This window comes from Apus apus, chromosome 4 (genome assembly GCF_020740795.1).
Source record: "Apus apus isolate bApuApu2 chromosome 4, bApuApu2.pri.cur, whole genome shotgun sequence".
NCBI lineage: Eukaryota > Metazoa > Chordata > Aves > Apodiformes > Apodidae > Apus > Apus apus.
In genome coordinates, this window is record NC_067285.1 from 53815622 (window position 1) to 53834078 (window position 18457).

General features: G+C 39.9%; 1 protein-coding gene across 2 annotated transcripts in view; it reads right to left on the reverse strand.

Moving 5' to 3' along the window:
• Positions 1-18457, reverse strand: part of SLC7A11 (solute carrier family 7 member 11) — a 63056-nt gene that overhangs the window by 29446 nt on the left and 15153 nt on the right. For both annotated transcript variants that reach the window (XM_051619573.1, XM_051619572.1), the window contains 3 exons: positions 14871-14996; positions 12580-12679; positions 9427-9471 (listed from right to left, as the gene is read on the reverse strand). In XM_051619573.1, coding sequence (XP_051475533.1) covers positions 9427-9471; positions 12580-12679; positions 14871-14996 — 271 coding nt within the window. The remainder of the gene's footprint in view (positions 1-9426; positions 9472-12579; positions 12680-14870; positions 14997-18457) is intronic.

The window sequence follows — 18457 nt, forward strand, 5'->3', positions numbered from 1 at the left end:
CCCTGTTCCAGATGATAAGTTAATTAATGTGGTGAGGAATCTTCCCAGCCCCTCTGTTTTCTGCATATATTGCTCTGGTGAATTCAAAGCATTTATCAGACACAAAGTGCGGGGGATTCAGGTGGTCAGTGTGTCTTTCTGCCTACAGCTGGATCACTCCAGACTCAAACTGCACAGCGCACCATATGTCTCCAGCTGTGCTCTCTGCTTCCTTCCCACAGCACCCACAGGGCAAGGGACACCCAGATGTGGTAGGAGAAATTTTTGTTCAACAGCCTTGAATGGGGAAATTAGAAGTGAAGGGCTGAGTCTGTATCCTCAGTTCATTATGAAACGTTATACATGGTAACGAGTGTGCTGGAATTCTCAAAAAAAGCAGGGCCAAAGAAAAGTCTGTGCTGCAAGAGATTGGGGTGACGCGCATTATCAAATCCAAAAATCTAATTCAATGTACTTAAATTTTTAAAAACAAATGACTAAAAAACCCAACTATTTGGATTTTTATTTGTGTTACCAACTTCAATCCTGTCTTGACACTTGCCCCTGCTTCAAGTCAAGCTGCTAACGTGGTGAAAATCAGTTTCCCTTCATCACTCCAGCTGTGTGGAAATATTTTGTGGATTCAATGACTCTCACATAATTCTACCACAGACGGGCCCCAAGTATGGCTCACAATCAAGTTGCAGCCTTTGAAACATTTACATGTCTCATATGTGGCTCACTTAATTGCACTGAGCAGGCCTGGCAGTACCAACAGATTGTCAGTGTTAGGGCATTTACAGCATGTCTCACAGAGGGTGGGGTGGAAAGATGGAAAAGGGAGACAAGGAGAAGTTGGAGCCAGAACTCAGCTGAACCTACCACAGCGTCTCCTGCTCCTGCATGGACTTTTCCTCCAAGATCCTTCTACTTTTGACTCTAAAAGTACCACTCACTGATGTGCAAGACAGTGCAGCAGTGAAAGCCGTATGTCCTGAAGGAAGCTGAGTGGCTTTTAATAAAATACTATAATTCCTTATTGATTTACTGGTATCTCCATTGGGAATTAGGAAGCATTGCAGAAAAATCTGTTTAAGGTGAGATCAGAGATGGCCAATACTTCTCCCCCTCCAGCTTTGTAATTGGTTTTGAATCCAAGCTGCCTCAAACATCACCAAAAATTAGCTGAGATCAGGAGCAAAAATAAGTAATAATTATTCCTTCCTACCAGCAAGTTGTATTTATGAAGGATATCATGTCACAGCTAATGCCTGTGTTGCCTCCTACATAATGTTTTGTTAGGCAATTCTCAGACTGATTTTGTACACATGGTCTTCAAGGGACACAGTTTGGGAAACCCCTGTGTACCAAACTAGAGGACAATTAAAGTTTCCGAACGGGAGTTTTAGTGAAAATATGTTATAAATACTAGCAAAGTAACTCAGAACATTTGGATCCCATTCATAAGAGAATTTCCAGCTTGCAGCAAGAGAAGCAACAGCATCCTTAAATAAATAAATAAATAGTCAAAAATTAGTGCCTATGCTGAGATTTCAGAAAAGCGAACCCATCAAAAACATACATCCAAGACTGAAATACAGAGTTTCAGAAATAAATTATCAGTCATTAATAAAAAACTGATAATGAATCACAGAATCATAGAATGTCTTGGGCTGGAAGGGATCTCTAAATGTCATCTAGTCCAATCCCCCTACAATAAGCAGGAACATCTCACACTAGAACAGATTGCTCAGAGCCCCATCAAGCCTGACCTTGAATGTCTCTAGGGATGGGGCCCCCACCACCTCTCTAGGCAGCCTGTTCCAGTGATCCAGCACCCTCATATTAAAGAACTTTTTCCTAATGTCCAACCTAAATCTACACTTCTCTAGCTTGAAACCATTACCCCTTGTCCTCTGGTTACATGCCCTAGTGAACAGGTCTTTCCCAGCCTTCTTATAGGCCTCTTTCAGGTTCTGGAGTTGACAATGTGAAGGCATGCAAGAAATAAGTAATTAATAAGCTTAGTGAGAGAGCAAAAGTAAAGTTGATTTTACCAAGAACAGTTTCATACTGGTGAGCAAGCTCCCCTGTGAGCTAGTAAGCATGTTTGAGAAGAAGACATAGACACAAATACTACTGAATTACATTCTCAATTAAATGATTTTAAATAAACTTTACAATTAAGTAAAACCCACGTTTGGTTTTGTGTAAGTATATTTGATCTAGCAAATTAATGTGTTGTCTTTATTTGGCAGACTCAGCTCCCCATTAAAGGATTTTATAGTTCTGAAGACGTGATTGTGAAGCTATCATTTCATCCCTCACACAGGGCACAATTAAACTGTTCAAAGTGATGTTGGATTTACTAGTGTTTGGACACCTCATCTTCTGAGATGCTTAGCAGTGAACAGAGAATTTAGGTAGTGTTAGGTACAGTAAAAATTTAGAAAGAATAAGATTTCTGTTGAAGTGGCATATAAAAATAGCTGGGGGAAGGTCCTCATTCTATGATGGAGAATAAGTATTTGAATATAAAAATAATCCAAAACACAAATAATGTGTTGAAGAAAAAATGCAAATGCTCACTTAAGTGACCTTACTTTCCCTTTAAAGTAATCTGATGAATTCACATGAGCAAATGGGCTTTGAAAGATATTTGACAGATTAGCATTTTTCTCTTTTGATCACCTTCAGATAAAATATTACAATGTAATCCTATAATTTCTGCACTGAATATTTGGTGGTGTAGCCTGACATGAAGAAAATTAATTGGAGTCAAATGTATCATTCATGAGTGTGGTACAGAATAATGCAACAAAGATTTCAAATCCCAGGTAGCAAAGCTATTCTGCTTATGTCTACGCAGGATAAATGCAGCCAGTGTCAGACTTAAATTTTAAGTATTTATGGCCAGCTAATTTGTGAGAAAGGCTTGACCAAAGTTTATTTAAAAATCAGTTTGTATCCTCATGGGGATACAATCTAGACTTCCTTGTTCCACTGATACCTTGTGAACCTTTGCAGGACTAGGACCTACAGAACCCAGACCCAGGCTTTAATAAACATTCTAAAGACTTCAGTTCAAGGAGGAGGCACTTGTATTTTTAAATCCAAATAAACTTGGTTCCCCTTTGCCTGCATCTTACCCTCAACCTTGGAAGGACATTGATACTCCAAAAATGAAGTCAAGAGGTTATACCTTCTACTCCATAAAGTGGCAAGAGGAAAGAAGGGGAGGAGAGAAAGAAAGGAAACAGGAAGAGAAGTGATGGAGCAACCCACCCTCCGTTTTCACAGCAAGTTTGTGCATGAGCTATATCTTCTGAGTCCCAGTTCAGTGCTCCAACTACACCATCTGTCTTTCTTAAATAAAAAGCAGTGATGAGGTGCGTTTGAAATGATAGACAGCATAGCTGCAGGGAGATAAACTTCTGACTATTAATTTTTTGATGTCTAAAATAATCAATATCAATATTCATATTCCTCTTCAGACTAGAGCTTGTAATTGAATTAACAGAAATGAACAAAGCAGAGAGGCAGAGATGGCAAAGGCCTCAACATTAAAAATATTTTTCATTGTTGTGATTACTAAAAATAACTACTCAGGGTCTAAGTCAGTAGTGAGCAATACCACAATTCAATCTCTGATTGATTTTGGAAGGGGGGTGCATCCTAAATGTGAAGTCCCAAAAATCAGATGGCTACCAACAGCTAGAGTGCTGTGAGAGTTTTAGTGTCTTAGATGCCATTCCCTGCCCATCCATCTGCATCTCTGTCATGCTCAGACAACCTGAAAAAACCTCTAATATCACATTTCTCTCCCTCGGTCCTCATACATGTGAAGTGTGACTTTAAACATTAATTAATACAAATGGGTGGTACATATTAGATTAATCAGACATGACACTCACATTATTTAAATCCAATAGAAAAACAGAATATATAAAACATTTTGATATCCTGATTTTACAAAAAGCCTCATGACATCAAGCCTTGGTGACTTGCTATACATCTACTGTTTCTTGGTTCCTTAGAAAAGAAGGAATAAATGAAGTGAGAAGAACACTGGAAAAATCTAATAGACAAACTGACTAATCTCAGACCCCAAGGTCAGAGCAAAGCAATTCATTTCTTGGCTTTTCAACAGCACAAGACATGATTTATCAATCTGAGACCAGGCTTATAAACACTATACATCTCAATAATATGTTCTTTGCACTGTGTAACTTTTTAAACAATGATAGATTGCCTGGGCTGGATCAAAGTTATTTTACAAACAGAAACAGAATATTTGCAAATGAAATGGCCTAATAAGGGAGGGAGGGGGGGGAAAAAAAAAAAAAAGAAAGAAAAAAAAAAAAGGATTATGCCAAATAGCAGCTATACTTAACTACAACTGGAAAAGAAACTAACTTTTTGCTGTTAAGTATTTTCAGAATCCACATCCTTAAATGACTAAAAATATCCTAATGACTTAAATGACTGAAAATATCTCAAAAGTTCAACAAACAACACTAACAAAAACTTTCACTGCCAAAAAAAATAATATTACTTTGAGTTAAAGGAAAACTGTGAATCAATACCTTCAGTTACACATTTGATCACAGACTTCCCTGAAGTCTTCAAGTCTTAGTATGCCTTCCCTTAAATAACATTTTCTTTTTCTTCCAATAAGAGCCTGATTTTTATAGTGTGCAGCATTTGGACTCATCTGCTAGTACTGAGGACACAGAACAATTTTTTTTTAAGCAGGATTCTCTTTGGCCAGCAAGTGGCATAATCTGGCCCTGATTTTGACAAGGCTCTGCAGACATTGTTGTAATGTAAAAACACTCCTGTGTTACATTCTCATCTGGAGGCTGTCAAAATTCCTGACAAACTAGAGCACTGATCCTGGACTTTGCCCTGCTCAGGAAGGGAGGAAGGATTTTGGGCTCAAGCTGCTTTTGGGGTGTTGATTGAAAAACCTCGGTCTGTTTCTTGAGAGTACAGAGTGAATGCTCAGGAATACAGATGAGTTCAAAGACTATGTATAAGAAATGAATTTGAAAGTTCAACATGCTTGATTTCCAGTCCTCTAAATTTACTGCTCCAGGCAACACGGCTCCTGTCAATTTTCAGGCGACAAATTCTCTCTCAGAGACCTGGCTTTTCCTTCGTTCACTTATTATTTAGACAATACAACACGACCCCAGTTTGAGTAGGGCTGATCCATATAATGTAAGAAAATAAAAAAGATCAAAGCTGCACATGACGTGGCTGCATGAGGTTATTTTAGTGAAGCTCTGCTTCAAGGATTATTCAGATATTTCATTTCAAACAGCAATTGCTATGGACTCAGCACACACACACAAAGCATAATTTTCAAAAGTAAAAGAAAATTATTATTACATTTCAGTGTTGTTCCACATATTATTGATAGTAAAATTATTTCAGGCTCTTTTTTTAAAAAACTGTAGATTAAAGCAGCTGAACCCTGCAACCACAGCTCCTTGTAAAACAAACATCAACTTCATGTTGCTTCAGGTCCTACTAATGCTGTATGAGGGAAGCACTTTAACAAAGAGGAATAAAGAAATGAGTCCAAGCTTAAAAAATGAGACATCAAAAGGGGGCTTAGCATGAGACATAACCAGTTACTTCTACATCTTATGATAACTGAGTCTATAATAATGTCCTTTTTCTTATACAAAACAAAGGACTGTGACATATCCAAAATGAGAATTCAGCACTACTTCCAAAAATCTGTCCAAAAAGTAATGGCATTCACTTCTGGATTTTTTTGTTTCCTTTTTCCATTCTCCATTCTATAATTTAAACATTTCTTCCTCTCCATTTGGCTCCTTTCCACTGCCTCTGTGCCAGCTCTCTCTCTCTCTCTCTCTGTCTAGAATTTCATCTTCTGGGTATCTCAGTGCCTCAGGCCCACATTATTTATCCTATTCTATATAGACCTATCCTATAGTCCTAAATCCACAATTTATTGCACCTGAGCAGACTTCTGCACCAATACAGACTCCCACAGCCTTCAGGAGCCCCTTCTGCCTGTAGAAACAACCTTTCCAAGGGAGCACAAAGGTGGCTTTCAGCTGAGCAAGGCCATGAGCATCCCCCCTTTCCCTGCCTCTCCCTACATTCCCAATGGCACTTGCTCTACTCCAGCAAGCTTTCCTGGTGCTGTGAACAGTGCAGCAAACAAAGCAGTCCCTAGCTAGAAAACTTTAATGTCTAAAAATTGATGTTTCCACACTCCCAGACATTTCAGGATGTATTCTAGGGCCCTGACCCGTATCTCTCTCTCACCCTCCACAATACCACAAGAGCAAAGAGGGAGTCTAGGTCTCACTAGATAAAAAGGAGCTTAAAGCCAGATCTCCACAAATGTGGGCCCTTGGCAGCTATGCTCCAGCTCCTTTCTCTGCCAGGTCATTTCTGCACTCCCTCTGCTGTAGCTGTGCTATCCTGCCTTCAACTCCTTCAGCACACTTTCCTGCGACAGTGCCCATCATCCATCTCAGCACCAGCTGTCCATTACCTTAAAAGCCACCTGGAAATACACAACTGTGACTGATTCTCAGACAAATATTTACCTTGGTGTGCACAGTGAAGAAGACATCACCGTGCTCACCTCTGTCACTGTAAATATTTTGCATCCCTAAACATTGACAAACCTTGCAAATTGGAGCTGTTACAGACTCTTAAGCGGTTTGGGCCTATACTGACCTCTTCCCTTTTAAAAACAGCTACCTAGTACCTCGGCAGCACAACATGCAACCTTTAACAGAAGGCATACAACAAGAATGAAAGGGAAGGCAACATTTTAGGTAAAAAAGAAATATAATATTAACAAATGCCTACAATGGCAGCACAATCAGTGGCTCATTTAATGTCTGCACTGAGTTCGACTGAGCTGAGACAATCACCCCTGGGATTAGGTCACACTATTCTCTTGTTCTGTATCTTTAGGAATGGCAGGGTAGCAGGCTCTGTTCAGCAAGACGTCTTTCCGACAGAGCCATCCACAGGTGGCAACTAAATAAAAAAATATTCCAACTATTATGTTTAATTGTTTGTTTTAGGTTAATGGAATCCAGAATCCCCATTTTGAGGCAGTGCAGAGGTCTTCATCAGCGCAGCTAACAGCAATTCACCTGCCATGCTATCAACTGCCCCTTATTAACAAGGTTTAAAGTCCCAATCTCTTCTACTGTGTACTTGTACTTGCACACAGAAACTGTGATCCCTGGCATCCCTGGGCAGCCTCGCTTCTCGTTCTCTAAAAGAGCAACCATAAGAAGAAGAAAGGAAAACTTTGAGAGCTTTGTGACAACATTGCACATGCCACTGAGCTGTTTTTCCCACAGCCATCCTGGAATACACCAAACAAGGTTATGTGGCTTGCACCCTGGTCCTGCATCCATCCCCTCTAGCACAATTAACTTCAGCAGCTCCCCAAGAGTAACCTGGAGAACAGAGAAGCTCTCCCAGGATGGGGGGAAACAAAGAGAGTGCCTCCCTCCCTCACATCCCAGCTGCAGTGAAGAAAACCCTGAAATCTAATGCACACCATTTTTCTTAGCTGTGATACAACATGCTTCAAAAGGTGCTTGCTTTAAGAGAAAAAAAGGAACTATGCCTTTCTGTCCTACGCAGCAGAGGGCAACATGTTCAAAAATACACACTCCTATGACTCAAACCACAAGAAGAAGTTATAAACAGAAACTAAAATACCTGCAATGAAAATTACCAGGAATTTCAGTTAATCACCATGCAGTTGAGAGGACTGCAGGGGCGTATCAGCAAGAAAAGTCCCAAACAGTGGTAGGCATGCGCATGTTTAAAAACATCACACAGTATTAATGGTAAACTCATGATAATTTTACAGATTCTATTACTTCTAGCAAATGCTTTTGATCACATCACTAAGACCTAACCTTTCTTTTCAAGTAAGTCTGCCATACAGTTTTCACCAGAAAGAAAAAAGAAAAATGTCTGTTTTTTGTTGTTTTTTTTTCTAAATGTCTGCCTCCCCGACTTCATAAAGCACACAGATCCTTGGTAGCTAAACCCAGATTTGTTACTAGTTCACCTAGCCTGAGTTCCTGTGTGTCCCAGGCCTGGGAAGCATTAGCCAGCTGCTCTCCACCAAGCCAAATAACTTGTGCTTTACCAAAGCATGGCTTCTGAAAAGGTTTCTCTCTGAATTGAAGACTGCCGATGAAAAACCCAATCATACATAGGTAGCTATGCTAATGATTAGTCAGGCACTTTGTTAAATACTAATGCTGTATTTTTTACTTGCATGTGTCTGGTTTCAGCTTCCAGTCACACATCACTCAGTGTACATATCCTGATTGAAAAGCCAGTTGACACCCGAGACCTTTCAAAGGCACTGAAATGATGGAAATCTGCCAGTCCTGTCATCCTCATGTTTTATCATCAGTTTCTTTGTAAGTATTTTCAGGTCTGTGAAAAAATACTGAGCAGCTTCAAGCTTGGTTCAGACTTTGAAGATACCCACTAAAAACCTCCTGCATGCTCCCCATCTATGACTCTTTAGTTTGTTGGTTTTTGTTGTGGGTTTTTTTTTTCATTTCTCTACATGTCTGAGATATACAGCTTTATATTTTCAGAGGGTACAGTGCCGCGGGTCTTTTTAAACAGTAAATTATTTGGTACTCAGGTAGGTATCTTATGTTAAAAAACCTAAGAAAATTATATCTACCCATTACTTTTTAAACAAATTAATTTTTAATTCCATCAAATAACATTATTTGATTTTACAAGGCATATTTTCTTTAATTTTTAGAAGTTTAGTATTGTTTTATTACTAGCCGCATGTACCAAAACATATCTACCAAAATAGATCTGCCAAATCAAACTCTATAACAGGGCAGCTTTTCTTCCCTTATTTTACAGACAGGCACTGTGAGAGTATTCATCTTTGGATTGAAACACACTCCCACCAATATTCCCTGTTTGCCTTAATTGGATCAGATGCTGTGCTATGTGTATTCAAGATCCTGCAACTCTGAGACATCACAAACAAGTAGAAATAAGTATTTGATTAATATTTAAACACAGCAAAACTACCAAATATTGCAGCAGATAAGTTTCTTGAGCAAGATTTCCCTGACAGGATACCAGTAACTTCCACTGAAAGGAGCCACTGGTAGTTACTTGTGTCCTGAGGGGGAGAATTGGAGCCCTGGAGATCTGCTTAGTTTTCTGCTTTCTGTGCACATAAAAGCAGAATACATAACAAGGTCACAACAGGCCAAAAATAGCAAATCTTCAAGCAGATGCAATTCAAATAGATACCAGATCTGTGGGAAAGCAAGCAACTTGACCAGAATGCAGAATTTCTGAAGATCACTGCTTTTATAGCATTTTAAATATTACAACCAATTTTTCAAAAGCCAGGAAAAAACATTAGGTACATACTTTTCAGGGTTCTCCACTTCTTCAGTAACAAAATTGAGGTAAAACCTAAAAGAGAGTTATAAAATGTATTGTAAGATCTCAGTAGATTTTTATTCTCTCGTTCTTTCCCAAATAATCAAGAAGATGCTTGTAGTCAAGGTGCTGTTAAGTTTTGTAGACTTTGCAGCCCCATGTTTGGATTAAGGAGAGTGTGAGATTTAACCTTCTGTCATCCCCATACTCAGGAAGTGAATTCTCAGAAAAGACAGAAAAGCAGGAAAAAAAAGACAAAAGATATGGAATGTTAGTAAGGAATTAAAATTAATGTTTTCCCTGGCATATTAGACAAATTATGGTTTACCCTAATTCTTTACACAAAAGTGCACACAAACACTAAAGCCCCATATTCCATTTGTGGCTGTAGCCTTTTACAATTTCAGATTATTCTGGCAAAATTCTCATCAGGGTACTCAGCAAGGACTTTTTAACAATGCAAATAAAGGAAGCCTCAAAAAACCCTTCCTAAACCCAGGATTTTGATACTAGTGTGACATATACAATCACAAATCCAGGCTGTCGATCTTGCATGCTCTTGCACAACCTCCCATACAGGTTGCACTCCGGTTGTATTCCAGCAGCATGCCAGAGACAGCTACAGTGGGAATTCATAGGAGCTGCTCACTGGGCACAGCCCTGCATACAAAGCAACCATAAGCCTCAAGGTCATCAAACCCTCTGTTCTGCATTTATTAGCGTGAGGTCTGAGCATTGCTGGATCACAGAGATGTGCCTGGCTCAGATATGGGCACAAAGTCCCACCCTGGCTAATTAAACAGTGCAGGAAATGCAGAGCTTGAGCTGGCTTTCTACGTCTAGGACAGATGCAGGAAGCCAAACAGTATTGGACCCAACAGTGCTACAGTGAATAAACAAAGGGTACTTGAGGGGCAGAAAGTCCGGGAACTTTTCTCCATCACAAGCCTCAAACCAGATTTGGCTTAGCAGAATGAGTTGGCTCATAGTTCTTAAAAATGTGATTTTGTGACCGAGCATGAAGTTCTGTAAAACCAGATTTGCCACCTTATACCACAACCTCAATACTTGTCTATTAACTTACTTGTGCAGAGAGCACAGAAGAATAGGTTGGGGTAGTTTAAAAGAGAGATGGCTTCTGACATTCAGCTGCTGCTTGCTGGTCTTAGTTGTGCTTCTAGACAGAAGTAACTTGGCAGCCCTGCCTCAGTCCTTTTATTGATGCAAAACCATAATTCCTTGCATTCTTTTCAATATTTGTCCTTTTTTCTCCAGTATTTTAATATAACCCAGTAGTCTGCACTTGCTCTTCGCAGGATGAACCCACACATACAGGCAACACTACCTTTGTTTTGGTTTTTAAAGCTCTGGTATTAAAAGTTAATAGTCTCATAGGCTATGCATAAAATTCTGCCTGAGTCCTGGGACACAGCACCAACACTTGCAACACTCCTTCACATTCAGCTTATTGGATTGATTTAGCCCTATGAAAGTGATAGTGCAAGGGTATTGACACTCCACTTAATAGTCTGCTCTTCTATGCTCTGAGGCAATCAATTTGAGGTGGTGACAAAGACAAATAGGCAGCTGGGAAGAAACACTAGCCAAATTAGGTCTTTTCCTGCTGATTTCTTTTATAAATTACAAATAAGGACCTTGAAATAAAAGTCAGAAGGTCTAAAGGAAGAATAGAGATTATTTTTATTTTAGGGGTTTGTAATGCTCAGTGGAAAAAGGAAAGAAATGGGAAAGAAGCAACAGAATATCAGTATTTTTGATGTAGCATTTCACAGGAAAAAACCTCAGTCTTGGTGATGAATAATGTTAAAGAGCTTTTAAAATTGCCTTCATACAAAAACACAGAGTTAGGGTAATACATCAGAAGTGAGAAACCATCACATGTATGGAGATGACAGACAGAGACAGTTATATTAGAGTGAGGAAAGAAGGAAGAGACTGTTTGCATAATAAGTTCAATTTCTTTCAGGCTTCAAAACGTCAGGCTCTTTTCTTCTGTATCTATCACAGATAAAGGCTTTGGACTCTCTTGGGTTCCCCCTCCTCCCTGTCCCCCATCTAATATAAAAGTTCTGTTCAGTACTTCAATGCGCATGTTTATAACACTTCTGCAACTGGGGAGTTACAGATCAGCAGAGAACTCAAATGCTCAGCCCATTGTCCCTCTGAATTTAATAAATAAAACCCTTATCTCTCAGCCCTCGTCTTTTGTGTGAAGTAAAGAACTTGTCTGCCTGTGAGGCTATGGAAAGGAAAGAGGAGACCTGCAGACAAAGCTATCTTAAAATAAGCCCACTCTGTGCATTGTAGTCTCTTTTCCACACACACCCCCACTGCTGCTGCAAAAGTGCACTGGCACTGTGCAGCGTGGAGCCCTCACTAAGCAGGAATACATTGTAAGGCAGATTTGAAGAGTGGCAGGACCTTTCAAACCAGCTTTCGTTTGTACTTTGGTGGGGGCAGGGGGGAGAACTTGAGAGAACTTTCTGAGCAGGATACTTGAAGGCCAGATTCTCGTACCTTTGCTCACAGACAATAGCACTTGACTTCTATGGAAACCAGTTAAGTGAGGTCCATTTCTCTTGGAGCAAGGGGCTTAAGAATCTAGTTTTTAACCTTATTTGTGATCTATACTGATGTTATCATGGTTCACTTCTTCTTCAAATACTGCTTTTGCAAATAAAAGGCTGAGGTCTGCAACAGTGCGATGGAGATCCACAACTTTGTAACAGTTCATAGATTTTTCATGTAATTACTGACTTGTTCAACAATAATAAAAGCTTTGTTATTCTTCTAATCCTTTTATCAAAATACCTAATGAAAATTAAAGAACATTCCTTTCTTGTTGCCTTTCTTTCTAGAATTAAAAACTGATTATTTCTTTAGTGTTCAGTGCATGTTTACCAACTGTACAATGTAGAAGAGAAACCTGTTCTTTGTAGAGCAGCTTGCAGAATAACCACTGAGCATATGGAACAGGGGTGAGATATACCCTTACTACATCACATAGTTTGGCAAAAGATGTAGAACATGCTACTTATTTTGTCATATAAATAAATGTCCTTGTTAGAGCAGATTAGTGTCAGTTTTCAGGACAAATACTACCAGATTTCAACAACTTACCAGCCCGAATAGGCATACATTCCTGAATAGAAAGCAAGTGGTAATCCCATAACACTGGCATCATTCCCTGCAAAGGCATTTTTAAAGTGCTGTGTTTCTCCTGCAACATCAACAAAAACAATACTGAAAAATAAGCTCTTTGGTCACCTACTACTTTAAAACAAATAAATATATCACACCATGGAACATTTAATCACCCAGCAGTTCACTGACATCAAGGTCTGCCCATGACCTTAATTCCTGACCCAATCCTTGCAGCTGGAGTTTGCCAGCAACTGTAAAAGGTTTTGTGGTGTCCTTAGTCATGAAATGGCAGAATTTGACCTATTAGGTTTTTTTCAAAGCATTCTGAGCCTGATGACACCTGCTGCACTGTCATCTCCAGCAGTGACTTACATCAACATGAAAGCACAGAATGAGCCCTGTTGTTTTTGCTGTGGAAAATTTCACTTGTGTAACATTTTAATCAGAAGAGACGCTGATAGCACTTCACTCACAAGCAACATTTCTCAAAGTAAACAAACCAAACATCTTAACACATTTCTACCACTGAAAAATTCAGTAATTCCCTACCACATTATAGTCAGTTCTGTATTAATATTATACTAATTAAGAATTATATATCTATACATGCAAACATGCAAGGGTTGTGTTATGCTCTTATTCACTTACAAGGTGCTTGTAAGACATGCCTACAATATCCCAAATTTCCTCAGAAGCAAAGATCCTCCACAGAAAAGGAACAGGAAGAAGCAGAATTAATTCAGGTTTAAGTTAGCAATGGGTCAAATCCTCTACCCTTTACTTGCTTTTTACTCAGCCTTCAGTCAGAATTCCCACTGAAGCAGAGAATTTTTAGGTAAGGGAAAAGCTGTGCCCAGAGGAAGGTCCCAGTGGGGAAGCGGGGACACTATCTGAACTACTTAAGGGCAGCAAAACTCATCCAAACTGCAGTCTGCTCCATAGGACTGGGAAAAATGGGATGGATAGGAACAGATAGAAATTTTGCACATGAAGGGAGATGATGGAAGAGGCACTGCAACTGCCAGAAGGGAAGTGAAACACATGAAAACAGGAATAGTGAATCAGCAGAGGGTTACACAGGAAAATTTTGTATTTCAGAGTCTATTGCTAACCACAGAGAGCTGCCTGTCCCTGAGAAACTGAGCTCACCACAGAGCCTGACACCACACTGTTGACTTGGAAGGGAGGTTTTGTGCAGCACCACAAAAGAGCATCCCCAGGGACAGAGCCAACAGCTGTGACCATTTTTGTTATATAAAATCTGCCATCAATTCATTACAAAGTGCTCCCCATTCTGACCCTAAGCACTGAGAAGCTTCTTGTGCATTGGGTAGTTACTGCCTGGCATTACTGTAAAGAGAGGGGGCTGGGGCTAGTCACCATCTTAGGGCTGTAATGGAAAAGCCTCTTCAGGTAGCTAAGCATGTCAGCGAAGAGAGCTGCTCTGCCAGCATGGCTTTACCCAAACGACTTCCAGAGAGCCAAGGAAAGGGCCTGCAAAGCCATGTCTGTGCTGGGGAGAACACAGCTGTGTTTTCACACTCCTTGCTTACACAGCAACATTGATAAAGTCTGTAGAGTAATTCTGGCTCTCCAAACATTTCTGTTTTCCTTTCCTACGGTTGGGTTAGCCACAGACTATTACTTTTAGCTGTATGCTTTAGTTTTTCACTTGGAAGAAGTGAAGCATGCATGCAGCATGAGCATCCAGTACTATCAGGCAGAAAGACTGCCATGAAGCCAATAGCTAACTACAGCTTCTCTTGCCAGTACAGCACCTTGAACTTCACAATTTACATCAAAGTGGTAGAACTGTTTCACTCATATATTTCCAAATTCTGAACCACTCCATAACCACACACTCAGTATCAAACAGGACTAGGCACTAGCCCAGTTAAAGGAGATATATTCTACCTGTAGTAGTCATGTGCTCTGGGGGGGGGGGGGATGCCCATCTGTCATTAAAACCCACCCTGTCGCTTTCACAAAGTCCAAGCTGAAGGCAAATTGCAGAGAAGAGAAATCCTGTAAGCCCACACAGAGGCTGATGTGAATAGACTCATTGGCATGCTGGAGGAAATACCAGTTCATCCCAGTGTAGTTCCACTTCTAATCAATTACATGACAGTAAAGAGCTTCATTTAAACAAGCACAGACTAATTACGAGATTTTGCTGCTATAAGCATTATTTGGTGAAGGCAGGTGGGGAAAGACTGGGGACGGTAAAGATAAAAGCACTTTTAAAGCATTTACTTTTCATTTCATACCTTTAATTAGCTGGATAACTCCAGGGACTATAATTATCAAAATTGCTACAAGCTTGCAAAAGGTAAGGAAGATCTGAATGCGGGCACTCCAGCTGACACTCATGCTATTCAGGACCATCACCAGCGCTGCAAGGGGAAAAAGAAAAGTCAGAAAGAAGTATTGGTGCTGCTGAAATTGCTACAGATCTCTTTGCCAGCCGAGAGGTCACATTCACAATAAATCCTGATGCATTAAAGGAAATACACCCCGATAACCTTCTCCAGCTGCTGCCCTCCCACTTCTACCATTCCCCTTCCAAACACCGCATGCAAAGTTTGAGCCGAGCCCCTCTGCCTGACCCACTGCATGGCCCATCCACCTCTCAGTTCTCTGCTTGGCTCCCTCCACACCAAATTACAGCTTCATTTACCCAGAATCGTTAGCTGTTGATAGATAATAGGCTGGCAGGACCCTGCCTTAGATGAAAGAAATTAATTGCCCAACCCTTGTCACTCCAGATTTCTGTATCAGTGCCAGTTTGAATAGAGATTTGCATTTTGACAAAATGTAAACAATTAATAACCATGTTAAACTTTCTCACCCTCATCTAGTCCACTCATAAATTTGTCACTCACTACCTTATTTACCCACATTCTTCTCTTCCACTTTTTCTCCTCCCTTATTGCTGTAACAGCAGAGATGCAGGAGGACCAGAGTGCAAATAACCTGCCCATCCTTGTTGGGAATTGGTGAAGAACCAGAGACCTTTTACCACTTGGAAAAACAAAACAAAGCCAAACAAAAAAAAGCCTAGGTTTGCACCTCACCAACACGTAGAGATCAGTGAGAAGAGCATTTACGTCCTGCCTGCTCAGCTATCATCTCTTTCTGGGCCAGGGAGGCCTGTACTGCACTGACTGACAGCAGGACAGTAGGTCTTAACATTTGAGTGCCAATTATTCTAGTTTATTTAAATAATTACCCTGGTAAAACAGAATCAATAAAGGATTTTAGATATATAAAAAATAATTTTTAAAAACGGCAAAAAAACCCAACCAACCAAAAAAACCACACATACACAAAAACCCCAACAACACCAAATAACAACAACAAAAAAAAAACACCACAAAACCAAAACCCAAAAAAGCCCCACTACCAAAAGAACAGAAAATGTGATTCATTTTACTAGATAAAATGTCCCTTTCTCCCTCTGCTGCAGGGAAAGGCAGAGTCAAACAAGCCTGCTCACTCCTCCTTCTTGCCATCATAGAAAACTAATGAATTAGCTCTTCATCAAAGTCCTCCAGTACTTCCAACTCTCTCAAGAGCACGAGTTTGCCCATATCATCAGCCATATCACACATCTTGGAACACATAAAAACACAAGTTGCTATCTCCAGCCAGTCTGGGAGCTAGTTTGCATGAGCTAGCATTGTAAATCTGGCAGGGTACAAGCTTTCTGGCAACAAACCCTACTGGTTTATCCCAAGCCTTTTTATACAGACTTTGTTCACCAGCAAGGCCAAAAAATACATTATGAAAAATTCTTCTCAGTTGAAACCAGAAGTAGTTTTGGTTTAATGGAAAAGGGAAAAAATTCCACGTAATCTGGATTCCAATGTATTTTATATGTGTATTATTCACCTAATGTGAATTTTTCACCAAAAAAGATCTTAAAGGTCAAAAAGTTTTTCCAGTTCTGTATTTCACCATATTTCACTGAGGCATTCTTTTAAAAATCACAAAGAAATCTCTTGGACTTATCCAAAGTACCACTTTTTTTTTTTTTTTTACACTTTTTTTTTTCTTTATTACTTCCGTGTTTACCTGTACTCAGCAGGAAATAGAAAATCCCTACAGCCAGATTCATCAATGCTACTCTGACATATCTTCACTTATTTAAATGTTGAAAGATCTCTCTAGGTTGCTGCTGAATATTAGCATTGATTGAGGCCGCCCTTCTTTTCCCAGAGCTTTTTTACCAGGAAGGTTAACAACTGCCGTTTAAGCAGAATATATTTAAAATATTAATTTGACCAACAGTTCTAAAGAAAATCCAGTGCCATGAGAAAGCACTGGCTTATTTCAGATTTCCTAAAGAGTTCAGGATATTGTGCTTTTCTTTCCCAGAAGACAAAGTCCATGCAGGGACCAGGCCACAAGAAAACATCAAGGAAGAGTTTTATGTGTAAGAAAGTATCTGCAATTTGACATCCAAGCTTATTCAGAGTTCAAGCTGACTGCAGTAATTGCTCTGTCACCTTACACAGGTCAGAATGGGTAACGTGAGCATCGACCCTGGAGAGAGCCCTCCTGGAGGTTTTCTAATGTACCAGTTTCACCTTCCTGATACACATATGAGAACAGTACTGGATGGCAAACTAGAACCAACACTAGCATCAGCTCTTACAGAAACTCATAACCTTCCTTGCTGGGCAACCACACACAAACCACAAGCCCCAGATCTGTATAGGAGCTACATTGGCTTGAAAGGGGGGAAAAAAATAAAAATAAATGCAGCCTAGTATCGTGATGAAGACAGCTTGCTTGTGAGCAGATTGTGTCAAAACCTTCTCCATCCCCAACTGTGAGCTCAAACCAGCCAAATGTTTCACCTGAGGAATTCTAATGAAATAGCTAAAGTGAAATGGACACTGCAAGGACCTTCATTTGATGGGGAAGCTGACGGGACACTACAGATGCAGTCAGTCCTATGCATGTGCCATTAGTTTTGATGGTCCTCTACTAGAAAGTCCCCTGTGGATTTGGACAACTGCACAAACATTAGGTTGCAGGGCTGAGACAAATTCTTAGAAGATTTGAGACCAATTTGGTAGGTTTTTGGCATTTCATTTTATTGGGTTTAATTGGCTATAAGAATTTACAGTCTTCTTATAATATTTGGTCTTGGTAGTTCTATGTGCGTAACAGACATACAGGGATGTGGGGCTTGCACTGCTACCACATATTAACATCATACTGGTTGTGTTAGCAACTGGATAGTGAAAGGCAACAGAAGAGTCATGAGGAAAGTTGCTAAAGAGTAGGAAAAGAGTCTGACAACTGTGCCAAGATTCAAGAAAGAAATTATATCTTGGGACTGTGGTCGTTATTCAATACATCTCTTCTATTAACAGGGCCTTATGGAGATACTTCAAGAAACTGATTGCAGAAGCTTTGATACCAGATCAAAGCACAGATCAGAAGAAAGCAGCTACTCCCCAGACAAAAGGACAGTGAAAGGAGGACTCATCTCTAACTTAGCTAACTAAAAGTCAGGCATCTAGTGTAGCTGTGTTCACCATGAAGAGACAGCTCCCACCAGAGGATTAATAATAACATCTCTCCCGCATGCATCAGGAAGCATTTCATTCCCTCTTTCTCCACTAACTCCATGGGGAGCATAGACAATTATCTTAAACTAAACACCTGACTAAAATGAGATGAATCCTAACCGAGGAGAGTATGGAGGGAGAACAAAATATCCTCTGTGAACAATCAAACACAATGGCAACACGGATTATATTGTTTTTCACAATCTCTTTCCTTCACACAGCTACAGCTATAGATGGACAGCAAAATCTAGTGGGAGAAGCAGTAGGAAGCA